The sequence below is a fragment of the Bufo gargarizans genome, chromosome 4 (assembly GCF_014858855.1).
Source record: "Bufo gargarizans isolate SCDJY-AF-19 chromosome 4, ASM1485885v1, whole genome shotgun sequence".
Classification (NCBI taxonomy): domain Eukaryota; kingdom Metazoa; phylum Chordata; class Amphibia; order Anura; family Bufonidae; genus Bufo; species Bufo gargarizans.
In genome coordinates, this window is record NC_058083.1 from 180,219,138 (window position 1) to 180,246,779 (window position 27,642).

A 27,642-nucleotide genomic window follows, 5' to 3' on the forward strand; every position below is an offset into this window, starting at 1 on the left:
TTTTAGGCTACTTTCACACTTGCGGCAGAGTGATCTGGCAAGCCGTTCCGTCGCCGGAACTGCCTGCCGCATCCAGCAAAATGTATGCCAACTGATGGCATTTGTGAGACTGATCAGGATCCTGATCAGTCTTAAAAATGCCTGATCAGTCAGAAAAATGCATTGAAATGCCGGATCCGTCTTTCCAGTGTCATCCGGCAAAACGGATCTGACATTTATTTATTTCACCTTTTTTTCGGTCTGCGCATGCTCAGACCAGAAGGACGGTTCTGGCATTCCGGTATTTTGAATGCCGGATCCGGCACTAATACATTCCTATATAAAAAAAATGCCGGCAGTCAGGCAAGTCTTCAGTTTATTTGGCCGGAGATAAAATCATAGCATGCTGCGGTTTTATCTCTGTCCTGATCAGTCAAAATGACTGAACTGAAGACATCCTGATGCATCCTGAACGGATTGCTCTCTATTCAGAATGCATGGGGATATACCTGATCATTTCTTTTCCGGCATTGAGCTCTTTTGACGGAACTTAGTGCCGGAAAAGAAAAATGCTAGTGTGAAAGTACCCTTAAAGTTATCACCACATAAAGTGACACATGTCAGATTTGCAAAAAATGGCCTGGTCCTTAAGGTGAAAAATGGCAGGGTCCTGATGGGGTTAATAATCTGGCTGATCAGTGTATATTTACTGTTGTTTCTTTTTATTTTTATTATTATTATTGTGTTTTCATTTTTAGTTTTTCTGTGCCCTCTTGTTCTATACATCCTTGTGATTGACTTGTTATTGAAGTGATGCTGTTTTAGGTCACTTTCTGCAACTATAATGTACCACATGCTAAGACATAACTTATTTTTTGGGCTTTTTGATGTCCGCAGCTTAAAAGTAAAGCTTTTAGCGTGCTAAGCTTAGAAATAGTTTAGATGTAAGTTGGTGAACATAAAAAGCATCTAGCTCTGCTATTGTGATAAACCAGTAATTTAAGGCGCTGAAGCTGATCAGAAAGCAGCTCTACCCATGAATGAACTGTTCCCACTGTGCTTCACAAATTGCCATACAAAATATAGGTTGCAAAACTTCAGTAGTCCAAAGCACAAAAAAAAACACTCACCTAAAAATAAAGTGGCTGACATAAAGAACTGCAGCTAGCTGAAGTTAAAAATGTGCTTTCGGAAACAAAAGCTTGCCGATTGCATCTTTTTTGTAGATGCTGAGTGATGAACAGACACCATTATGTGCTAGTTTTTCTCCGAGCATTATCTGTCACTGCAGCATTGTGTACCTACTTTATGTCTCTCGACTGGCAAATGGCTTTGCTAAACACAGGAAGCAGTGGGGGTTGTAGTTGCTCAGCACATTCTTGACAAGATGTCCTTCCTGATAAGCACTCGGGCAAGAAGCGCTGCTGCCCATCAACAGGAAGTTGAGAGGATGATTACTTTACAAATTCAAGTGTTGTCAAGTACCATTTTAGGGTTGTGCATGTCTTCATGCAGACTTATATGTGCACAGGTGAATATGTATACAATAAATGGTTCTGTGCCTATAGATAGATAATATATTAGATCTATCTGATTACGCGTACATCAGTGCAAATGTACTTTATCCAGGACAGACTGGGAGCTTAAAGTAGCCCTAGAGAAAACGTCTAAAAGTGCCTACATGTTGTAGGTGACTCCACATTGAAAGAAGGTGGGGCAACAGAATTAGATGGGGCCAGCAATACCGTACTGCAGCACAAAATACCGCCCCTGCAGAACAAAGTATCACGGTGCACCACAAAATACTTCTATCCCTGCTGCAGTATTCAACTGTATCACCGTCCTAAAGATGGCAATACAGTTGAATTCAGGAGAGGGACCTGTGGCCAGGAACTTAAGTACCTGATGCTCCTAGCATTAATTCCTGCTACTCTAGAAGATAAGACTGACTTTCCAGTCGTGTTTGACATAGTTTTATCAAACACACTCTTGTATTATTGTGTGGTTGAAGCATCATTCGCGAATAATACTGGAGCACTATCTGTAATGATTTTTTGTCCAGTTTAGGCTACTTTCACACCAGCGTTTTTTCTGGATCGGTCATGGATCAGCAAAAATATTTCCGTTCTGATAATACATCCGCCTGCATTCGTTATGAATGGATCCGGTTGTATTTTTTTTAACATAGCCAAGACGTCATGAACTCAATTGAAAGTCAGTGGGGGACGGATCCGTTTTCTATTGTGTCGGGGATCCGTTTTCTATTGTGTTAGATAAAACGTATCCGTCCCTATTGACTTACATTGTGTGTCAGAACGTTATTCTGTCCGCGATGGGGACGCAACAAAACAGAATGGAATGCATTCTGGTGCAGTCCCCTTTGTTCAGTTCAGTGTTGTCCCCATTGACAATGAATGGGGACATAACAGAAGCGTTTCCCTCCCTATTGAGATCTTATGATGGATCTTAATAGCGGAAAGGGAAAGAGCAAGTGTGAAAGTAGCCTTAAAGGGCTTCTGTCACCCCACTAAAGTGATTTTTTTTTTTGGGCTAGTGAAATTAGTTATATTGCGATATATAACAATATAATTGTGTTACTTACTTTGATCCAGCAGTTTCTGCAAAAAACGAAGTTTTATAATATGTAAATTCGGTCTCTACCAGCAAGTAGGGTGGCTACTTGCTGGTAGCTGCTGCAGAAATCCGCCCCCTCGTCGTGTTGATTGACAGGGCCAGCCGGGATCTCCTCCTCCGGCCAGCCCTGTCGGCATTTCAAAAATCGCGCGCCTCTGTTGATTCGGCGCAGGCGCTCTGAGATGAGGAGGCTCGTCTCCTCAGCACTCCCTCAGTGCGCCTGCGCCGATGACGTCTTCTATTTCGGTGATGTCATCGGCGCAGGCGCACTGAGGGAGTTCTGAGGAGACGAGCCTCCTCATCTCAGAGCGCCTGCGCCGAATCAACAGAGGCGCGCGATTTTTGAAATGCCGACAGGGCTGGCCGGAGGAGGAGATCCCGGCTGGCCCTGTCAATCAACACGACGAGGGGGCGCATTTCTGCAGCAGCTACCAGCAAGTAGCCGCCCTACTTGCTGGTAGAGACCGAATTTACATATTATAAAACTTCGTTTTTTGCAGAAACTGCTGGATCAAAGTAAGTAACACAATTATATTGTCATATATCGCAATATAACTAATTTCACTAGCCCAAAAAAAAATAATCACTTTAGTGGGGTGACAGAAGCCCTTTAAGTGATTAAAGCACCGAAGGAGAATTGGGTTATGGCCAGAAAGCTTCAAATAGGAGGTGGCTACATGACATCAAGAAGTTGGCCGAATGGCTGCAACAGAAAAGGCATCATTAGAGGAAGGTGTCAGAGGAGGATAAGTATGGCCTGCAGCCCTTTCATCAATAAAGTATAACACGTATTCTCAAGTTCCTGTTCGTAAAATAGAGAACATGTCTGAAAAATAGCAGAAGAGTGATACTGTAGTCCAGCATAAGCATAGTAAACAAAAAAAATGAATCAAAGCCAAGTGGAGCGGAGGCTGAGCGCTGGCAGACGGATGCATTCTCAGTGGATCCGCCTCCACTGAGAATGCATTACTGCCAGACGGCTGCGTTCAGGGCCGCTTGTGAGCCCCTTCAAACGGAGCTCACGGGCGGACACCTGAAAGGTGTGAAAGGAGCCTTAACTTGCCAGAAACTGCTAATGGCCAGTAACGGAGAGTCCTGAGAAAAGTTTAAAGGTAAGTGTATTTAAAATACTAGCCGGAGTCTGTATGCAGTTTTTATCATGCAAAACTGCTGACATCAGTAGCTAGAGACTGGAAAGAGCAGGACAAACATAACTTTGATGTTAATTTATTACCAGGAGAATTAATAATATGAACTTTTATTTTGCCAGGTTCTGCTCCTGCAAGTGTCCAGGAGAAAGACCTTTACTGTAAAGCGCTGTCTGCATTGAGCTGCTTCACAGACCCTCCCCTCTTGTGAGTGACCGCTGTACCACCCACCCAAGAGACCACTACAGTAAGAGCAGAGGGCACGTCACAGTGAGGCTCGTCCAGGGCACTTGCAGGAGCAGTGCCTGGCAAAATTAAAGTTCACTTGCTCTCTACGGCTACTTTCACACTTGTGGCAGAGAGATCCGGCAAGCAGTTCCATCGCCGGAACTGCCTGCCGGATCAGGCAAAATGTATGCTAACTGATGGCCTTAGTAAGACTGATCAGGATCCTGATCAGTCTTAAAAATGCCTGATCAGTCGAAAAAATGCACTTTCCGGTGTCATCCGGCAAAACGGATCCGGCATTTATTTCTTTCACCTTTTTTTCAGTCTGCGCATGCACAGACCGGAAGGACGGGTCCGGCATTCCGGTATTCTGAATGCCGGATCCGGCACTAATACATTCCTATGCCTGATCCGGCATTCAGGCAAGTCTTCAGTTTTCTCTTTTGCCTGATCAGTCAAAACGACTGAACTGAAGACATCCTGATGCAAACTGAATGGATTACTCTCCGTTCAGAATACATAGGGATATGCCTGATCAGTACTTTTCCGGTATAGAGCCCTTGTGACGGAACTCTATGCCGGAAGAGAAAAACGCAAGTGTGAAAGTACCCTACTCCTGATAATATCAACTCTGCAAAAGCTGTGTTTATACAGCTCTTCCTAGCCCCTACCTAGTGCTGTGAGCAGTTTGCATGGTCAGAAGTGCTGACTCTCCCTTTAAATGACTGCAAAAAATAATAAAGATCTCGACTAACAAATTGTAGAATAACTCCCTGTAAATCTTACCTTAAGAATCTTGTAAACAGTGAGAGAAGTCAGCCAAATGTCAGAACATTATGTGAGGAAGGAAACTCAAACCACATAGGTTGTCAAACAACTGTGCGAATAACGGGAAGCCATATTTTGTGCACAATTACCACATTTGGACTAGTGCTTAAAGGGGTTATTTAACCCTTTAAAATTGATGGCCTTCATTTGAATGGGACAGTCCTGAAATACTTTGCACCATAGCTATTAAAAATACAGCATTTGCAAAATGGAACCCGGCTGAAACTGATAACATTGAAGAAGCTGCAGCACTTGCACAAAAGCCACGTCTTTTCAAACAGTTCTTCGGCAGGGTGCTGGGAGTCAGACCCTTGCCGATCTGACTTAGGCTGCACAACCAATTTAAGTAAAACTTCATAAAAAAGATGTATTTTTCAGGCACATTAGTAGTGCATATTCTATAAAACTTTGGTATAAAGTGATAATGCTGAAACTCCGTGTAACCAGTGGCCTATAATTTCCTTGGCAGATTTAAAAACGTATTAAGGTTTTGGATGTACGGGAACCTTGGGGAGAAATTGGGGCAATTGTTATTAAGTGCAGTAAAGTTACTCTCTGGTACAAGAGTAAACTAGACTTGCGCAATGGTTCACGATTTCCCAGGTCATCGAATCTGTACTTGCTGTGGCGCTTTTCACAGACTTACATTGCAGTCTAGGACTTGTTTTCACCTTTCCTGAGAGAAGTGGAAGGGGGAATGTGCTCTGCAGAGTACTGCTGCTCCTTCACTAGAGCTTTCATTAGGGTCTCAGCACCCAGACCATCACTGGTATCTGTCACGTGTCAGGAGTACATGTTCAAGAGACAAAAAACCGTCAGTCCAGCTTGTCTACGTGCAGTAGAGTGGAATGTCAGACATCCATGAAGCTGTTTTAGATTGGGAAGGGCCTTGCCTTAGTTTTGTTGAGAGAAATGCACTCACCACACCGTTTTCGGACTCTTTCACATCTGTCAAAATGACCTCCAGAGGAATAATGGTCTGCATGTTTCTGTCCAAACTATCAAACACAGACTCCATGAGGGTTTCACATCCTGTAGAAGGACCTGTGCTCACAGCCCAGTACCATGCAGCTCAATTGGCATTCGCCAGAGAACACCAGAATTGGCAAGTCTGCCAATGGCACCTCATGATCAGTGTGAACCTGCTCTCATCTATGAAAAGAATGAGGTGCCATTGGCGGACTTGCCAATTCTGGTGTTCTCTGGTGAATGCCAATTGAGCTGTATGATACTGGGCTGTGAGCACAGGTCCTTCTACAGGATGTGAAACCCTCATGGAGTCTGTGTTTGATAGTTTGGACAGAAACATGCAGACCATTAGTCCTCTGGAGGTCATTTTGTAAGGCTGTGGCAGTGTTCTTCCTGTTCCTCCTCACACATAGGATCAGATCCGAGTCCTGATGCTGGGGTGATGCCCTCCTATAGCCCTGTCTAGTGGCGTCGCTAGAGGGGGGCGAGGGGGGGCAATTGCCCCCCCTATGTTGTTCCTTGCCCCCCCGGGTGCCCCCCCGCTGATTCCCCTGAGTGAATACTAATGAGCGCTTCCATTATGGAAGCGCTCATTAGTACCGAAGAACCAGGAAGTGGTGAACGCTCTGTACTCACCACTTCCTGGTCCTCGGCTGTCGGCTGTGCAGGGCTGCGCACAGCGTGAGGTCGCTCTGTGACCTCACGCTGTGCGCGCCAGTTTAGAGCACAGTCGACTGAGGAGGGAGAAAATGGCAGGCGGCGTCCGTCCAGGAGCAGGAGAGGTAAGTGTTTTTTTATTTTATTTTATAAAAAATGTGGCTGCTGGGGGCATTATGGGGGCTAATAGGAGGCATATGGGGCTAATAGGAGGCATATGGGGGCATTTAGACGCATATGGGGCTAATTGGAGGCATATTTGGGGGCTAATTGGAAGCATATTTGGGGGCTAATTGGAGGCATATGGGGGCATTTGGAGGCATATTTGGGGGCTAATAGGAGGCATATTTGGGGGCTAATTGGAAGCATATTTGGGGGCTAATTGGAGGCATATGGGGGCATTTGGAGGCATATTTGGGGGCTAATAGGAGGCATATTTGGGGGCTAAAAGGAGGCATATGGGGCTAATAGGAGGCATATGGGGCTAATAGGAGGCATATGGGGGCTAATAGGAGGCATATGGGGGCTAATTGGAGGCATATGGGGTCTATGGGGCTAATTGGAGGCATATGGGGGCTAATTGGAGGCATATAGGGGCTAATTGGAGGCATATAGGGGCTAATTGGGGGCTAATAGGAGGCATATGGGGGCTAATTGGTGGCTAATTGGAGGCATATGGGGGCTAATTGGAGGCATATGGGGTCTATGGGGCTAATTGGAGGCATATGGGGGTTAATTGGAGGCATATGGGGGCTAATATGAGGCATATGGGGGCTAATATGAGGCATATGGGGGCTAATATGAGGCATATGGGGGCTAATATGAGGCATATGGGGGCTAATAGGAGGCATATGGGGGCTAATTGGAGGCATATGGGGGCTAATTGGAGGCATATGGGGGCTAATTGGAGGCATATGGGGGCTAATTGGAGGCATATGGGGGCTAATTGGAGGCATATAGGGGCTAATTGGAGGCATATGGGGGCTAATTGGGGGCTAATAGGAGGCATATGGGGGCTAATAGGAGGCATATGGGGGCTAATAGGAGGCATATGGGGGCTAATTGGAGGCATATGGGGGCTAATTGGAGCCATATGGGGGCTAATTGGAGGCATATGGGGTCTATGGGGCTAATTGGAGGCATATGGGGTTAATTGGAGGCATATGGGGGCTAATTGGGGGCATATGGGGGCTAATAGGAGGCATATGGGGGCTAATAGGAGGCATATGGGGGCTAATAAGAGGCATAATGGGGGCTAATTAGAGGCATAATGTGGGCTAATGAGGCATAATGGGGCTAATATGAAGAATAATGGGGGCTAATGAGGCATAAGGGCTGATATGGGGGCTAATGAGAGGCATAATGAGGGCTAATGAGAGGCATAATGTGTCATCCACAGATGCCCCCATAACAGTGTGTCTTCCACAGATCCACCATAACAGTGCGCCTGTGCACTGACGAGAGACAGAAAGAAGGGGAAAGAATCCGCGGAAGCAAGCAGAGGAGGCACAGCAGACGACTGAATAGCTTCTTTTGTAAGTAAATTGTTTTATTATAAATGTATCCCTGCAGACCGCAACTCTCTCGTATTTTGTAATCTTATTTCTATATACTTATTTTGTTTTTGCCCCCCCATTTTTGACTGTGGTATCTTTGTGCCCCCCCTATATATTGTTCCTAGAGTCGCCACTGGCCCTGTCCCTTGTATAAAGGCCCATGTCCTGGTATCATCTTCATGCTCTTAAGACTGTGCTGGAAAACGCAGCAAACTTTGCAATGTGCGTCATTCTGGAGGAGCAAAACTACCCGTGCAACCTGATTGGGCTGCAAATACTGCTTCGTGTCACCGGTACTGACAGGGACACTAGCAAAATGCAAAACCTCGGAAGAATCAGTCAGGAAGGATAAGGAGAGAGTAATGGTCTCTGGCTACCACCTGCAGAACCATTCCTTTTTGTGGTTTGTCTTGCTATAGCTCTCCAGTGCACCTGTTGTCACTTTTTATTTGCACCAAAGCGGGTGAAATTGATTCATAATTGCTTAGAGTGCTGACACCCGTTCAGGCTTTCTGATGCAGTTTTTGAAGCCAGAATCGGGTGTGGATCATACGAGGAGAGAAAGTATTAAGGGCAGATACAACTTCTCCACTTTTTTTAATCCACTTCTGGTTATGGCTTCAAAAACTGCAGCAAAAACGCCTGAACATTTGTTAGCACCCTTGGGCTGCGGCCGCACAGTCAGGTTTCCTGATGCAGTTTTGGAAGCCAAAACTAACAGTGATTTCAAAAAATCTGGAAAAGTCAAATCTCTTCTTTATATAAATATATATTTTTTTAATGATCCATTCCTGATTTTAGCTTCTGAAGCTGCATCTAGAAAACTACCGTATGGCTGTACCTGTCCTAACTGGACAGATTGTATCTCTGAAGTTTAATTGACTGTAATTTATACTTTGATGCTTTTTTATTGTGATGCTTTTTTAGCAGTGTACATGCATTGCTTGGTTTTTATATGTTCTTTTGTGATTTGCAAGTAGATGTGGCTATTTCTTGCACTACTTTCTGGCTGTGTTTCATTTCTTGGTACATAAAGTGGAGCTCAATCTCTGGCACTCCAGCCGTTGTGAAACTACAACTCCCAGCATGCTCCATTCACTGCTATGGGACTAGCCAAGCAAGTGTGCATAATGGCAGTTGTAGTTTCACAAAAGCTGAAGTGCTCAGGGTTGATGATCCCTAATATAATGCGTATCCATTATATTAGGGATCTGTTGCTGCCCTCCAAGCATTACTATAGTTTTTCCTCAATGTAATTTTAAAAGGGATGTGTGGTTTATAAAACCCATTTTAAACATCCTGTTATGTAGGTATTAGAAGGGACAGAAGCGACTTCAGAGCAGCACTTATTCTAGAGCACCTGACATGTCAGTTTATCACACCGAACGGCGCACAGCCGCATACTGCAGAGAAATGAGCATTGTCTGCTTGGTTCATAGACAGGTTATCACTGATCTCTGGGGGTCCTAGCAGTAGGGCACCCTATAATCAGCTTTTTGTTAAGGGACCCTTCTAACAACCTTTTTACTAACAACCTGTTTAAAAGGTTCATCAAATGCTATAATATGCTTTTTTATTGCCAATAGGTGCTATAATATAATATGTAATACTTTTGTCATTTTTTTTAAAACCACAAAAGTATTTAAGATCAAGTACATTTTTCTGGCTGACACAGTACCATGCTATTTGCTATAATATCCAGCATCACAGTATTAGGGCTTATGCACACGACCCTGCCACGGTCTGCAATACACTTGAATGGGGTCCGCGATACACATCCGACGGTCCGCACTGCAAAAAAATAGCGCATGCACCACTTTTTTGCAATGTGGAGGCACAGACAGAAAACCCACAGAAGCACCCCGTAGTGCTTCCGTGGGCTTCTAGTCCGTGCCTCAGTTCAACTCCGCACCGTATCACCGGGATTGCGGATCCATTCCAGTAAATGGTTCCACATCCGTGATATGGTGCGCATACGGTTGGTGCCCATATATTACGGACACGCTGTTTGCGGGCCGCAATACGGACCCTACCAGCACACATTCATGTGCATGGCATTTGAATGAATTTTGGCTTGTGATGGGGTTAGATACAGTCAGCCCAGCAGACAGTATCACACATAATAGGCTAAGATAAATGGTACAACAAGCAGTATCATGCATGATAGGATTAAATGCACAGCACAGCAGACTGTATCACACGTGATAGAATTAGATACATGGCACAGCAGACCATATATGACACATGATAGGATTAGGTAGATGGTACAGCAGGCAGTATCATATATGATATGATTATATACACAGCTCAGCAGACAGTATCACATATGATAGAATTAGATACATGGTGCAGCAGACAGTGTCACACATGATAGGATTAGATACATGAAACAGCAGACAGTATCTCACACATAATAGGCTAAGATAAATGGTACAACAAGCAGTATCATGCATGATAGGATTAGATGCACAGCAGACTGTATCACACGTGATAGAATTAGATACATGGCACAGCAGACCATATATGACACATGATAGGATTAGGTAGATGGTACAGCAGGCAGTATCATATATGATATGATTATATACACAGCTCAGCAGACAGTATCACATATGATAGAATTAGATACATGGCGCAGCAGACAGTATCACATATGATAGGATTAGATATGGCAGTTTAGCAGACAATATCACACATAGCATCAGATACAAGGCTAAGTGACCCAGTGTACAGGTCATAGCTAGTAAGACAATGCGCCACCTGCTGTCTGATCAGCAGTACTGTAGGCACGTGTAGTAAACAAGCTTTATCTCGGAATATTCTGTTGGAATTATTTAGGTATTGCATATCGTGTTACACATATCTGGTCATATTGAGATAAATGATCAGTTAAAGGGGTATTCTGGTAGGTAAAAGTTATCCGCAATCCACAGTAGAGCGCTTGGCTATCTCCGGAACGCCGGTCATTTCAGAGGAGCAGCAGGGGGTACAGGGCCCCCATTCTCACGATCTGATAGTAATCCCCTATCCTGTCGATAGGAGATATCTTTTACCTACCAGATTACCCCCATGTGGACACATCTGTATGTTCATATTTGGGGTGAGGTGTTCACAGCTTCCACACCTTGTAGTACATTTCACTGACCTCCTTTCTGCTCGCTGGTTCTCAGTAATGGCCCTGTATGTATGGCCTTTTCCCATTCTCCTGTGATAGATGTTTTATATTAAAGGGTTTTTACAGAAGTACAATATGGATGACCCATCCTAAGGATAGGTCAGTGATATCAGATCGGTGGGGCCTATTTGCAGCTCAGTCCCATTTAAGTAAATGTGCCTGGACTGCAGTACCAAGCACAGCCACTATACAATGTATGGCGCTGTGCTTGGTAAGCTGTGAGGAGGCACAGCACTCACTGGAGCGCCACTGCTGGTGGTAGGTTATCAGTGTTGTACTCCTGGAATACCCCTTTAAGTCTATATCTGTTTAGACATTATGTACAGTTTATATCGTGAAATTCAGGATGAACTGGAGAAAATAATTTACTTGTAAGTGTTACTTAATTAGGAGGTTAATTTACTTTTCCCTCGATTGGAAATAAGGTTTCTTTATCGTGACTGCCAGTAAAGTGCTAGTTTACATTGCTTCTTACTTCTCCTAGCATAGATTTCATATATGGTGCTCACTTGATGAGTTCTACTAATTAAAGGTTGATTTGGGGAATGGCTTTCTAGCATGTGACATGAATCATAAAGCACACCACATGCAGTCACTTGTCCTTATTTTTACACCGCACTGCCCTCCTGTGGTGGTTCACCACACTGCACCCATGTTGTGTAATGCACCATCTCACACATCAGGTATTAGAGCTCCCTCTCCCACTCATTCATGGGGATGCTTTGAAGTAAATACTTTTTTTGTTCTGATTGTTTATACCTAAATGAGCTATTAAAATTCAGTCATGCCTTTGTGGCTATATTCAGATCTTACAGTATGGGTCATTAGTCTTTTATGTTTATGCATAGAAATAATCTTTGTAATTATCACTAGCATCTATGGGTTGATTTATATATATATATATATATATATATATATATATATGTGTATATATATGTGTATATATATGATAGTACAGACCAAAAGTTTGGACACACCTTCTCATTCAAAGAGTTTTCTTTATTTTCATGACTGAAAATTGTCGATTCACAGTGAAGGCTATAAAACTATGAATTAACACATGTGGAATTATATACATAACAAAAAAGTGTGAAACAACTGAACATATGTCATATTCTAGGTTCTTCAAAGTAGCCACCTTTTGCTTTGATTACTGCTTTGCACACCCTTGGCATTCTCTTGATGAGCTTCAAGAGGTAGTCACCTGGAATGGTCTTGAAGGAGTCCCCAGAGATGCTTATCACTTGTTGGCCCTTTTGCCTTCACTCTGAGGTCCAGCTCACCCCAAACCATCTCGATTGGGTTCAGGTCCAGTGACTGTGGAGGCCAGGTGATCTGGCACAGCACTCCATCACTCTCCTTCATGCTCAAATAGCCCTTACACAGCCTGGAGGTGTGTTTGGGGTCATTGTCCTGTTGAAAAATAAATGATGGTCCAACTAAACGCAAACCGGATGGAATAGCATGCCGCTGCAAGATGCTGTGGTAGCCATGCTGGTTCAGTATGCCTTCAATTTTGAATAAATCCCCAACAGTGTCACCAGCAAAGCACCCCCACACCATCACACCTCCTCCTCCATGCTCCACGGTGGGAACCAGGCATGTAGAGTCCATCCGTTCACCTTTTCTGCGTTGCACAAAGACACAGTGGTTGGAACCAAAGATCTCAAATTTAGACTCATCAGACCAAAGCACAGATTTCCACTGGTCTAATGTCCATTCCTTGTGTTCTTTAGCCCAAACAAGTCTCTTCTGCTTGTTGCCTGTCCTTAGCAGTGGTTTCCTAGCAGATATTCTACCATGAAGGCCTGATTCACACAGTCTCCTCTTAACAGTTGTTCTAGAGATGTGTCTGCTGCTAGAACTCTGTGTGGCATTGACCTGGTCTCTAATCTGAGCTGCTGTTAACCTGTGATTTCTGAGGCTGGTGACTCGGATGAACTTATCCTCCGCAGCAGAGGTGACTCTTGGTCTTCCTTTCCTGGGGCGGTCCGCATGTGAGCCAGTTTCTTTGTAGCGCTTGATGGTTTTTGTGACTGCACTTGGGGACACTTTTAAAGTTTTCCCAATTTTTCGGACTGACTGACCTTCATTTCCTAAAGTAATGATGGCCACTCGTTTTTCTTTACTTAGCTGCTTTTTTCTTGCCATAATACAAATTCTAACAGTCTATTCAGTAGGACTATCAGCTGTGTATCCACCTGACTTCTCCACAACGCAACTGATGGTCCCAGTCCAATTTATAAGGCAAGAAATCCCACTTATTAAACCTGACAGGGCACACCTGTGAAGTGAAAACCATTTCAGGTGACTACCTCTTGAAGCTCATCAAGAGAATGCCAAGAGTGTGCAAAGCAGTAATCAAAGCAAAAGGTGGCTACTTTGAAGAACCTAGAATATGACATATTTTCAGTTGTTTCACACTTTTTTGTTATGTATATAATTCCACATGTGTTAATTCATAGTTTTGATGCCTTCAGTGTAAGGCTACTTTCACACTAGCGCTTGATCGGATCCGATCATATTAATGCAGACGGAGGCTCCGCTCAGTACGGATCCGTCTGCATTAATAACTTAGAAAAATTTCTATGTGCGCAAGATGCCTGAGCGGATCCGTTCAGACTTTCAATGTAAAGTCAATGGGGGACGGATCCGCTTGAAGATTGAGCCATATGGTGTCATCTTCAAGCGGATCCGTTCCCATTGACTTACATTGTAAGTCTGAACGGATCCGCTCGCCTCCGCACGGCCAGGCGGACAGCTGAACGCTGCTTGCAGCGTTCAGCTGTCCGCCTGGCCGTGCGGAGCGGAGGCTGAACGCCGCCAGACTGATGCAGTCTGAGCGGATCCGCTCCATTCAGACTGCATCAGGGCTGGACGGAGGCGTTCGGGTCCGCTCGTGAGCTCCTTCAAACGGAGCTCACAAGCGGACCGACGAACGCTAGTGTGAAAGTAGCCTAAATCTACAATTGTCATAGTCATGAAAATAAAGAAAACTCTTTGAATGAGAAGGTGTGTCCAAACGTTTGGTCTGTACTGTATATACAGTGGATATAAAAAGTCTACACACCCCTGTTAAAATGTCAGTATATCTGTAATGTAAAAAAATTTGCCAGAAGAAAATTAAAGTTTTGGAATGGCCCAGAGCTGAATCAGATTGAAAATATGTGGGGTGATCTGAAGAGGGCTGTGCACAGGAGATGCCCTCGCAATCTGACAGATTTGGAGTGTTTTTGCAAAGAAGAGTGGGCAAATCATGTCAAGTCAAAATGTGCCATGCTGATAGACACATACCCAAAAAGACTGAGTGCTGTAATAAAAAGGTGATTCAACAAAATAATGTGTTTATGCAACCACATTATTTTAGTTTTTTTTGTTTTCTCCCCTCCACCTAAAAGATTTCAGTTTGTTTTTCAATTGAGTGGTACAGTTTATAGGTCACATTAAAGGTGGAAAAAGTTCTGAAATGATTTATCTTTGTCTCATTTTTTTACATCACAGAAACCTGACATTTTAACAGGGGTCTGTAGACTTTTTATATACACACTATTGTAGAGTTGTTGCTGTCAGGAATCATAGTGTATCTGTCGCCTGTCAGTGTCGCCAGGGGATCAATTTCCATGGATGTGGTATTGGGTTCTGCCGGGGCAGTATATTGTACTGCACTGTGGTATTGGGTTCTGCTGGGGCAGTATATTGTACTGTACTGTGGTATTGGGTTCTGCCGGGGCAGTATATTGTGTCGCATCAAAAAATTAGCATACTGTGATAAAGTTCATTATTTTCTGTAATGTACTGATAAACATTAGACTTTCATATATTTTAGATTCATTACACACCAACTGAAGTAGTTCAAGCCTTTTATTGTTTTAATATTGATGATTTTGGCATACAGCTCATGAAAACCCCAAATTCCTATCTAAAAAAATTAGCATATCATGAAAAGGTTCTCTAAACGAGCTATTAACCTAATCATCTGAATCAACTAATTAACTCTAAACACCTGCAAAAGATTCCTGAGGCTTTTAAAAACTCCCAGCCTGGTTCATTACTCATCATTACTCAAAACCGCAATCATGGGTAAGACTGCCGACCTGACTGCTGTCCAGAAGGCCATCATTGATACCCTCAAGCAAGAGGGTAAGACACAGAAAGAAATTTCTGAACGAATATGCTGTTCCCAGAGTGCTGTATCAAGGCACCTCAGTGGGAAGTCTGTGGGAAGGAAAAAGTGTGGCAGAAAACGCTGCACAACGAGAAGAGGTGACCGGACCCTGAGGAAGATTGTGGAGAAGGACCGATTCCAGACCTTGGGGGACCTGCGGAAGCAGTGGACTGAGTCTGGGGTAGAAACATCCAGAGCCACCGTGTACAGGCGTGTGCAGGAAATGGGCTACAGGTGCCGCATTCCCCAGGTCAAGCCACTTTTGAACCAGAAACAGCGGCAGAAGCGCCTGACCTGGGCTACAGAGAAGCAGCACTGGACTGTTGCATGTCATTCGGAAATCAAGGTGCCAGAGTCTGGAGGAAGACTGGGGAGAGGGAAATGCCAAAATGCCTGAAGTCCAGTGTCAAGTACCCACAGTCAGTGATGGTCTGGGGTGCCATGTCAGCTGCTGGTGTTGGTCCACTGTGTTTTATCAAGGGCAGGGTCAATGCAGCTAGCTATCAGGAGATTTTGGAGCACTTCATGCTTCCTTCTGCTGAAAAGCTTTATGGAGATGAAGATTTCATTTTTCAGCACGACCTGGCACCTGCTCACAGTGCCAAAACCACTGGTAAATGGTTTACTGACCATGGTATTACTGTGCTCAATTGGCCTGCCAACTCTCCTGACCTGAACCCTATAGAGAATCTGTGGGATATTGGGAAGAGAAAGTTGAGAGACACAAGACCCAACACTCTGGATGAGCTTAAGGCCGCTATCGAAGCATCCTGGGCCTCCATAACACCTCAGCAGTGCCACAGGCTGATTGCCTCCATGCCACGCCGCATTGAAGCAGTCATTTCTGCAAAAGGATTCCCGACCAAGTATTGAGAGCATAACTGAACATAATTATTTGAAGGTTGACTTTTTTTGTATTAAAAACACTTTTCTTTTATTGGTCGGATGAAATATGCAAGTTTTTTGAGATAGGAAATTTGGGTTTTCATGAGCTGTATGCCAAAATCATCAATATTAAAACAATAAAAGGCTTGAACTACTTCAGTTGGTGTGTAATGAATCTAAAATATATGAAAGTCTAATGTTTATCAGTACATTACAGAAAATTATGAACTTTATCACAATATGCAAATTTTTTGAGAAGGACCTGTATATTGTACTGCACTGTGGTATTTGGTTCTGCTGGGGCAGTATATTGTACTGCACTGTGGTATTTGGTTCTACTGGGGCAGTATATTGTACTGCACTGTGGTATTGGGTTCTGCCGGGGCAGTATATTGTGTCGCACTTTGGTATTTGGTTCTACTGGGGCAGTATATTGTACTGCACTGTGGTATTTGGTTCTGCTGGGGCAGTATATTGTACTACACCATGGTATTGGGTTCTGCTGGGGCAGTATATTGTACTGCACTGTGGTATTTGGTTCTGCTGGGGCAGTATATTGTACTACACCGTGGTATTGGGTTCTGCCGGGGCAGTATATTGTACTACACCGTGGTATTGGGTTCTGCCGGGGCAGTATATTGTACTGCACTGTGGTATTGGGTTCTGCCGGGGCAGTATATTGTGTCGCACTTTGGTATTTGATTCTGCTGCAGGAGCAAATATCAAAGTATAGGATCAATATTGCTGGCCCCTCCTACTTGAGTTGACCCCTCATACTCGTTTGCTTACAATATGGGGCCACTTTTATTTGTATTTTTTTCCAGGGCCACTTTAAATTCCCAGTTCACCCTTGGTGGAAAGTTTCGGGAGCATTGGTGAGGGTGATCTACTCCGCTCTGAAAGCTCAGGACCCGAAGGCAAAACATGAGCAGGAGATGGGGATAAGCAGAGAGACTGCACCCTTTAGGCTACATTCACATTGGTGTTTTGGTTTTCCGTTTGTGAGACCCGTTCAGGGCTCTCACAAGCTGTCCAAAGGGATCAGTTTTGCCCTAATGCATTCTGAATGGAAAAGGATCCGCTCAGAACGCATCAGTTCAGTCTCATTCCGCTCTGGAGGCGGACACCAGAAGCTGCCTGCAGCGTTTTGCTGTCTGCTTGGCGAAACTGAGCCAAACGGATCCATTCTGACACACAATGTAAGTCAATGGGGACGGATCAGTTTTCTCTGGCACAATAGAAAACGGATCTGTCTCACATTGACTTTCAATGGAGTTCATGACGGATCCGTCTTGGCTATGTTACAGATAATACAAACGGATCCGTTAATGACTGATCCATGCAGTTGTATTATTGTAACTGATCCGTTTTCGCAGATCCATGACTGATCCGCCAAAAACGCGAGTGTAAAAGTAGCCTAAGGGAACATTCACACAAATGTATTTTAAGTCCTTGTTCGATCCGCATTTATGGACCAAGTACGTGGACCCATTCATTTCTGTGTGTCTGCAAAAAATGCGGATAGCACACAGAATGTCATGCATGCGGCCATTGAGCAAATTAGAGAACATGTCCTATTCTTGTCCGTCTTGTGGACAAAAATGGGCAGTTTTACAACAGGGGCTACAAAAAGTGCGGGATGCACACAGCCGGTATCTGTGTTTTGCGGATCTGCGGTTTGCAGACCAAAAACAGAAAATGTCGTGTGAATGCTCACTAATGGAATGAGGGGGCGAGAGAACACAGACTGAGTATAATACAGAGGTAGAATGTCAGCAGAATGGGGAACTGCATGAACCAAGGGCACCATGCCTGAGGGAAAGCACAGCCAAGGGGAAGACACATATTGATGTGCCATTTTTGTCCACGTGATTTAATGTCTGCTTTTGGAATATTTTGCCAGACTCCTTGTTGAAGCTAGGATAGAATCCCTTTTTGCCTTCCTGAACAAAAGCTTTAAAATAAGATTTCAGCTTTTTATTTTATTGTCCTTATATATAGCAGTTGAGTCCACTAAAGATGTAGGTGCTGCTTCTGCATAGTTTGCCCATGTTAATGTATTCAAAATGTGGCACCATTTCCTATATTCAAAAGGTCATCCAGAATACTACTGCTGATATTATTTAAAGACCAGAAGGTGATAGGATAACTTTGAACAGTGGGAACATGTGTATTGCTCACACTTCTAGTTTCTATTGTGTAAGTAGTATTCACACTAGCCTTGGTTTTTGAGATGTTTTTGTTAATGATCTTTCTTTGGCAGCTGTCAGTGCCCTAAACAGAACACTGGATGGAACCAGAAGTAGAAGGCTCTGTCCAGTGTGTAGTGGTCATGGCGGAGTGCTGCAGCTCTGCGACTGTTCACTTGAATAGGTGCTGAAATGAGGACGCCGGCACAGCCACTGCACAGTGGATGGAGCCTTATTTTGTGCTCCATCCACTGTTTCTTTTTTCCGTTGCGATTACTGGGGTTTTTGAGTCCCCACCTATCTGATATTTATGACCATCAGTATCTAGAAACTGGAAAACCTCTTTAAAGTGACTCTGTCACGTCATTTTTACAAATTTAACCAACAGCACGGCCCCACAGGAGATTGCAAACACATTCCAGACATACAGTACCTGTGTGTATTTTGTGTCTTTATTCCATGTCCAGAAAAAGTGTTTCTATCCTGCTGGCAAACAGCTCTCAAGTGCCCAAAGCAAACTAGACTGAAGAGGCGAGGGCTGCTGTAGCTACTCATATCTTGGGATTGGTAGCAGCTAGAAATATGGGCCTGACCTTGTTTGAAAGCTGCTGGCATCCCAAGTTTTCAAACAATACCAGAATCTCAGCATTATATCCACTGTATCAGAAGATATAGCTGTTAGAAATCAAGTCAGGAGTGAAAGCAGTTTTTACTTTCACTTTCAGCTGGGCACTTGGGAGCGGTTTATTAGCAAAGTAAATGTGCTTTTCCTGGATATAGAATACAGACACAACGTGCACACAGGTATGCTTGGGATGTGCATGCAGTCTTCTGTGGGGCAGTGCTCTTTAGTTATATTGGTGAAAATGAAGTAACAGACTCCCTTGAAAGGGAATCTGTCACCTCTACTATGATACCCTCACTGAGCGTTTCTAAATGTTCATTGTGTTACCCTAAACATATAAATTACACTTTTAATTTCCTTTGCAGACGAATTCTATTATATTTGTACTTCCCGCCTTTTATGCAGATTAACATTAAAGAGTCATATCTTACTTGTGTGACCAGAGAAGAGTCATATTTTCAAGCTCTGACTCATCTCAGGTTAATTTGCATATGTATCAAATACGTTTTTTTTACACAATAAAAGCACACAGAGCTATGGGGGCTGCGTATTGTGGATGTGCTAGCGGCCATCTAGCAACCTGTGTCCTCAGCTCTATACCCAAAATCCCGGTGACAGGTTCCCCTTAAGTACAGAATAGGAATTCCTTCTAGGTAAACCACATCGTGTGAACGCATGATACTTTGGGCTATAAAAAAAATCTTAGAATGTGCTCTTTTTTTCGAATTAACAACTAATTGTGGTTTATAATTTTTCTATTTTGCTTTAGCAGCAAAGACGAGAAAAGGAGGTAAGGAAACAGCAGGAGAGAGACCAACGTCGGCGTTACGAGGAGCAAATGCGCAGAGAGGAGGAACGAAGAAGGGCTGAGCATGAGAAGGTTTTATATTTTTTAATTGCATACTTATTATTTGTATTTTGAAATAAATGAAAAGGGTGGACCATTTTTGTACAATGTTAACCGATGTATGTTTCCGATGAATGTACCCTGCTTAGGGTACTTTCACACTAGCGTTTTTCTTTTCCGGTTTCGAGTTCCGTCACAGGAGCTCAATGCCGGAAAAGAACTGATCAGTTTTATCCTAATGCATTCTGAATAGAGAGCATTCCGTTACATCCTGCAGAGTCCAGTAAAAGAACGTATGTAACATATACATTTTTCCTACAATGAAACTCTATGGTGGTGGATGCCATTGTATGACATTCGTCAGAGGGATGTGTTTAACGCGTGCAGTTTTTGTTAATCATAAGACAAAAACGCAATGTAAACACAGCCTTAATAATATATGCTTTTTCTATGTTCTATGTTATTTTCTTGAATTTTGAGGTTATGCCCCATGTTCAGCAAGAATGCTATCTTTTCTGCAGTCTGCATCAGACTCCGGTCCATAAGATGGCTGCTAACAGAGGGATATGTGTCTATACACATCATTTAGTCTCCTCCTTTCAACCAAGCTGTGCCTTCCCACTGTGGACATGCAGTTAGAATAGAGAAGGCTGAATGGTTTGTACAGTGCCATGTTCCTCCATCAGCTACCATATGGTCATGAGTGGATTGTGGAATTCAGCCTTACTAAGCAAGGGACGTGGCTTTGAAAATTAAGATATCTGTGCAGAACTTTAAAAAATGTATATGTTAGTAAGTGGGATATATTTATTTTAAAGAATTACTCTTACAAAAAAATGCTATTCTAGGACCTGTTAGAAAGGTACATGATGTAATCTGTAGGGAAGGTAATCTTCTTACCAGTGACTGTATTTTTGAGTTATCACCTCCCTTCTCATCATCTGCTGTGTCATGTGACCAGCACGCTGCCTATCCAACTGACACAGGACACAAAGTCAGTTACTTCTCTGTTCATTCCTATGTGATTGACATTGAGGCTTCCATAGAAATACATAGAGAAACAGACCTTTTGTCCACACATAAGATGCTGCGTTATTTGGAAAGTCACAGCATTGATACCATACACAGCTGAGGGTCAGAAGGAAGGTTATAACTCACAAAGACAGGCACTGGTAAGAAGATTACCTTCCCTACAGTTTACATCATATACCTTTCTAACAGTTCAGAGAATAAACTTTTTGTGGGAGTGCTTCTTTAAACATACATTGGATACCATTGCACATTAAGTGGTCAACCCCTTTAACATGGATTGTAGAAAAAAAAACATTTTCCAAATCTTCTGGATAGTCTGATCACAAATGATAAGCAAAACTGGCATATGTTGCCATTGCTATAACATGTGGGAGTTGTTATACATTTGTGTATATAATATTTTAACTGTATATTTGTTTTATCAGTTTATTTAATTTTGTATATTTTTGCTTAAAAGTTGGTTCACGTTCACATCTGCACTAGCTATTTCCGTTGTTCAGCTCTATTAAAGGAGCAGACAGAGGAAATAATTGAAGTGTTGGATTCTGCACAGAGCCGAGGAGATCCCATTGAAGATAATGGGTTCTGTTCGGTTTCCAAAAAGTGCCGCAAACAGGAACTGAGCCTCCAACACAAGAGGGAACATGCCCCTCAGTTCTCTCAAAAAGTACTTTTATGGCATGCAAATAGGGTTGCACCGGGTATCGAATTATCAATACCCAATCGATACTTTTGTACCTGGATCGATTCGATACCAGGATTTGCTATTTACCGATACTAGTATCACTAAGAGAACATGGCAGGCGCCTCTCTCTGCGCGCACCATGTTATCCTGAGCTGACACAGTGGAGAAGGAGGGAGTCCTGGCCACCAGTGATAACACAGTGGAGTAGAAGGGGAGGGACTGTGGCCATTGCGCCACCAATAAATATAGTTCATGCCTGAATACAAACATAGGCTGCGGGTGTTGGCCATATCACATACCCAGCACCCGGCCTATATTACTGCGCGCTGTGATCTGCTGCAATTAACCCTCAGGTGCCGCAGTGGCCACAGCCCCCCCCCCCCCTCTTCTCAGTATTATATTAATTGCGGCTCCCCCTCCATCCGCAGTATTATAGTCATTGGTGGCACATAGCGCCCCTCTCCCTCCCAGTATTATAGTCATTAGTGGCAGTGACTCCAGGGTCCTCTCCTCCTCATCCATTGGTGGTTCAGTGGCAGCTTCTGATTGGAACCCCAGCTGTGGCTCAGATCGGTTACTATGGCAGCGAGGATGCTGCTGAAGCCCTGGCTACCATGGTAAGCTCCCTGCTGCTGTGTGCACAAAGCACAGGGCAGCAGGGAGTGTAAAGTCCTATTCACCCTAATAGAGGGTGAATAGGACAAGGGTTCTAGCCCCTAAAGGTGCTAATAGTAAAAAAAGAAAAAAGTTTAACCCCCCCCCCCCCCAAAAAAATATTAAAATTTAAAATCGCCCCCTTTCCTAATTTCACATACAAAAATATAAACACAATAAAAAATATTACATATCGCCACGTCCTAAAAAGCCTGAATGATTAAAATCTTAAAAAATATCTCCTATACGGTGAACGCTGTAGCAGAAAAAAACACGCAATTTACCATTTTTTGGTCACCTTGTCCCCCCCAAAAAATCAGGGTAGGACTGTTCTATTATGGGCCGAACATTCCATAAAATGCGTAATGCACAAGGCTTTTTTTTTTGTGTTTTTATTTTTTCCTTGTGGTATCGAATGATATCGAGTATCGCAATACTTTTTTATGGTATCGAAATCTAATCAAAATTTTGATATCGTGACATCCCTACATGCAAGATCACCAGCCAGTGTGCTCCAATTGACATGTCGTGAAAGTCATGTTTTGGGATATCAATAACTAATCATATAACTGAATTATTTACAACAGGAAATACTTTTTCATGGAGAAAAACATTTTAGGCTACTTTCACACTAGCGTTTTTCTTTTCTGGCACTGAGTTCCGTCACAGGGGCTCTATACCGATCAGAACTGATCAGTCATATCCCCATGCATTCTGAATGGAGAGCAATCCGTTCAGGATTCATCAGGATGTCTTCAGTTCAGTCATTTTGACTGATCAGGCAAAAGAGAAAACCGTAGCATGCTACGGTTTTATCTCCGGCGAATAAAACTGAAGACTTGCATGAATGCCGGATCCGTCATTTTTTTCCATAGGAATGTATTAGTGCCGGATCCGGCATTCAAAATACCGGAATACCGGATCCGTCCTTCCGGTCTGCGCATGCGCAGACCTTTAAAAATGAGGAAAAACGGATCCGGTATTGCAATGCATTTTCCTGTATGCATCAGGCATTTTTTAGACTGATCAGGATCCTGATCAGTCAGAAAAAAATGACATCAGTTTGCATACAGTTTGCCTGATCAGGCAGTCAGTTCAGGCAACGGAACTGCCTGCCGGAATCAAGCAACGCAAGTGTGAAAGTACCCTTAGCAGAATACTAAGTTTTGGACACATTCATTAATTACTACTGGATTCATAGTAAATATAATGTCATATACACTGCTCTACATTGAAATTGCAACACCAAGAAAGAAAAGTTGTGGAATAATGGAAATCACAGGATCGATAGACATATTAATTATATGCAGATGATAAAAAAAAAAAAAAAAACGAAATATTCCAAACTTCTTGATTTATTCAGTATTGGGTATAAGAGCCACACACAGAAATCCATGCATTTACATACCGTGGCCTTTTCTCAATGAGGTTATTAATGGTTGTCTGAGGAATGTTCTGCCATGCTGAATGTACTTGTACACAAATCATCAATATCCGCTTCTGGCAGCTCTAATTGCGTTCGCCAGCCAATGACTTCCAACATTTGTTTGAAGGGAGAATAGTCTGGAGGCACTGCAGGCCATGGTAGTGCGTTTAGGACACGCAGGCTGCTCACAGTAGCACAAGAAACATACTGCCCGGTACTGTCTTACTGAAAAAGGGCTCCTGTGATTCTTTGAAGAAATGGCTGTACCCCTGGATCCAGGACCAACTCAATGTAACGCCAAGCTGTTAGTGTTCCTAAAATGAAGACTAAAGGGGTCCACCTACCGTACATTATGCCACCCCACCTCATAATCCTGGGAGTAGGACTGGTCTGACGTTCCCTTGTGAAGACCTCTTCATGAGGCTGCCCACATGGTCTCCAGACCAATCTCCAGCTATCATTGTGTATGAGACAAAAGCAGGACTGGTCACTGAAAAGGATAGACCTCCATTGCCCTCGTGCTGTGCACCATGGTAGTCACAAGAGCTGTGGAATGGGGACAATGGAATACATGTAGCTGGACGTCTAGCTCATTGCCCAATGTCATACAGACACCTTCTGATGGTTTATGCAGACACTTATTGCCACTGTAGGCTTGGGATGTGACGTCCAATTTCACTTACAGTACAGTTTGGATCACCACGCACCATTCTTCTAATCGGATGATCAATCCATGCAGAGGTTCACCTCTATACACCTCTTGCTGTCATTCCAGTTTGTCGTCATTCTCCCAACCACTAAGACAACACTGAACAGTACTGACATCTCCGCCTCCACCTCCGATCTGCTGGAGTGATAAACCAAGGTCTCTCAGTTCAAGGATTCCGATCCTCTCAGTTTGGGATAAGTGGCGATAAGTGACACGTTGCCGAACAGGAGACATCACGCAATCATCTCACACGACTCAATCTGATTTTTGAGGTTTCATGTACATAAAAATGTTGCTTTCAATTTGGCTTTTATGTACCTCACATGCCACAAATTGGAACTAGCTGCTTTAAAATGTGATAATTTGCTGATCTGATTTGCATTACCTTGTGGCCTGTCCTTCTTAGTGGTGCAATTTCAATGGTGAGGAGTGTATATAGGAACGGTAAACATAAAAAATACACAGAAAAGAATCCTAGCACCTCCTGCCTTAAAGGGGTTGCCCAAGGTGGCGAAATGTGATAAAACAATAAAAGAAACATTACTTACCTGTTTATTCCCCCAACATTCCCCTGTGGCCACTCAAGTGCCCCCTACTGTCTCTGTTTACTTTACTTCAGCGATTATGTGCCTGTATATCCACATGACCACTGCAGCCAATCACTGGCCTCAGCAGTCTTGTGCCCTATATTGCTGAGCACAGTGATTGGCTGCAGGACTCGCATGGACATGTAGGCATATCACTGCTGCAGCCACTTAGAGACCAGTGGGGAGGACATAATGTCAAGCACTGGAATGGAAGGATGAATAAATGAGTGAGTAATGTTTTATTGTTTCATCATATTCCCCACCCCCCACTCCCTGGGCATTTTTTTTGCGCAATTTAGACAATGCCTTTGAAATATTCCTCTTCCTTGACTCTATTTGAAAAAAATACAGGTTTGATCCGTGCCCCAGAAGATCGGTCCCTTCTTTTTCTCACAACCTTGTGCTTGGTTTTTGGCTTAAAAAATCCAGCTGTCTACAAGAGACAAATAATGCTAAACCTGTTAAAGGGGTTCTCCAGGCTTTTATTACTGATGAGCTATCCTCAGGATTGGTCATCAATATCAGATTTGTGGGGGTTTAACACCCTGCACCCCCAACTGATCAGCTGTTTTGGGCAGCCGCTGGTAAACTGTTCAGTGGACGGAGCTGGAAGAAGGCTTTGTGCAGTGTGTAGTTTCTGACAATCACTTGAATGGGAGCTAAGCTGCGGTACCTCGGCATGGACACGACACAGTGGACGAGCCTTCTGCTTCCAACTCCGTCCGAAGCGGCTGAGCAATGGGAATGCTGGGTGTCCCACTGATCTGATATTAATGACCTCTCCTTAGGATAAGTCGTCAGTAACAAAGTCATCTGCCTTTTTGACTAAGCCCTGCCCCCTCAGTTGTCTGCCAGACTAAATTAACCTGTGTTCTCTGCAAGATTTCCAAAATGCAGCTTGTTCAAGAAAATGCAGGAAATCTTAAGCTGACAAGCCTTCTGGCCAAGAAGAAGCACTCTATTTTCCTACTTAATCACAGGCTATTATTAAAGAATACTGTAGAGGCTCTTGTCTATGCTTGAAGGGCCATTTATGGGTCGTCTGGCATCTTGGTTCCTTCCGTCCCTCTAATATGGTTCTCCTAACGCTGAAGTGCTGATTTTATTCCCAAGTTTAGTGTTCCTTTATACAGAAGTACATGTATTAAAAAACATAAGTGTATAGCAAAAGATAAAACGTCCAAAACATAGATAGAAGGAATACTGAAAGCAGGTTACACCCTGTATGTCTATAGTGGATATTATGGAGAATATTGGAATAACGGGCATTTACACGGGCTGATACTCATTGTCCCTTCTAAAAGGCCTTGCGAGCAGATGAGTCACCAGCGCGCAGGGAAAGCGGCGGATGTCGTGCCGACCATCATGGAAATGAATGGCTCAACTATTGATGAGCCAGTTTCACATGTGGCGAGTCACCTTCAACAATTGGCCATTGTAAAATGTCTCTTTCCCTTGCTACATCGTCAATAGACGCTCCGTACCGGCAATTACCTGCACGTGTAGAAAGACATTTAATGGGCTATTGAAAAAGTATCCCTTAGTCTGCTATGTGCCACAGCTCCAGTTCCCCTGGCGGTTCTAGGCTTTGTTTGGCTGCAGAGATGATTCCTGGCCTCAGCGGTCATGCGCCACATACCGCTCAGGTTAGTGAATGGATACAGTGGTGTCTGGGGTATATGGGTGCACTAACTCCTCAATAAATATATGGTTCAGGGTGCCTCAAGAGTGCGTAGTACCTTGGAGCTGTAGTAAAGTTGGCGTGTCTGTAACTGAGGTGACGGTAACACTGCTGGTTTCTGTGGATAACTCTGTGCTGCTCACTGTTCTTTTACTAATTTGTATGATTTCTGTGGTATCTAATGGGCTATTTCACTAATCTCTAGCCTTCTCACTTCTTTCTCTTTCGGACACTGTCCCTGCCAGGAGTACATAAGGCGACAGCTAGAGGAAGAGCAGAGGCAATTAGAGATCTTGCAGCAGCAATTACTGCAGGAACAAGCCCTGCTTCTGGTAATGACCATGTGCCCTGCTCCAGCATGTCCCGTCCATCGTGTGTATGTGCATGACAGGAAGCATTTGTCAGTCGTACCACCCTCATGACATATTGCATCATGACATTTGCATGTTTGTACATCTGTATTTATCACACCCTTTAATCAGATTGCCAGTATCATAATTTCAATATGGCTACAGAAGTTGTTCTTAAAAGGGTTGTCCGCCTTTTTCTTACTGATGATCTATTCTTTGGATAGGTCATCAGCATCTGATCGGCAGGGTCCAAAACCCTGGACCCCTGCTGATCAACTGTTTGAGAAGGCAGCGGCGTTCACAGTAGCACCGCAGCCTTCTCACTGCTTTCCGCAGGCCAGTGACCTTACAACTATAGGTCACATGGCCTCGGCGTAGCTCAACCCCATTCACTTCAATGCTGATGACCTATCCAAAGGTTTGAAGTAATTCACAAGTAGTACTGAAGATAAAGAGTCCAGATTGTTATTTAATTTGTTTTCTACTGCCCTATCATTAGTGGTCAACCTTCTAATGACAATGAGATGACTGGGAACCGTCCCAGTCTATACAGAAAAGCTGACCAGTCTGCTGCAGAAAATATCAAAGGTTCAGAAATGAAGGACAGGGACCTGCAGGATGTAGTCGGAATAC

The 27,642-nt window shown here is 43.6% G+C and overlaps 1 protein-coding gene across 8 annotated transcripts in view; it reads left to right on the forward strand.

Annotated features, from left to right (window-relative positions):
* Positions 1-27,642, forward strand: part of TNIK (TRAF2 and NCK interacting kinase) — a 313,379-nt gene that overhangs the window by 190,810 nt on the left and 94,927 nt on the right. For 4 of the 8 annotated variants that reach the window (XM_044288827.1, XM_044288829.1, XM_044288832.1 and 1 more), the window contains exons 13-14: positions 19,808-19,918; positions 26,905-26,991. In XM_044288827.1, the coding sequence (XP_044144762.1) occupies positions 19,808-19,918; positions 26,905-26,991 (198 nt within the window). The remainder of the gene's footprint in view (positions 1-19,807; positions 19,919-26,904; positions 26,992-27,642) is intronic. The other 4 variants (XM_044288830.1, XM_044288834.1, XM_044288828.1 and 1 more) reach the window with 3 other exon arrangements.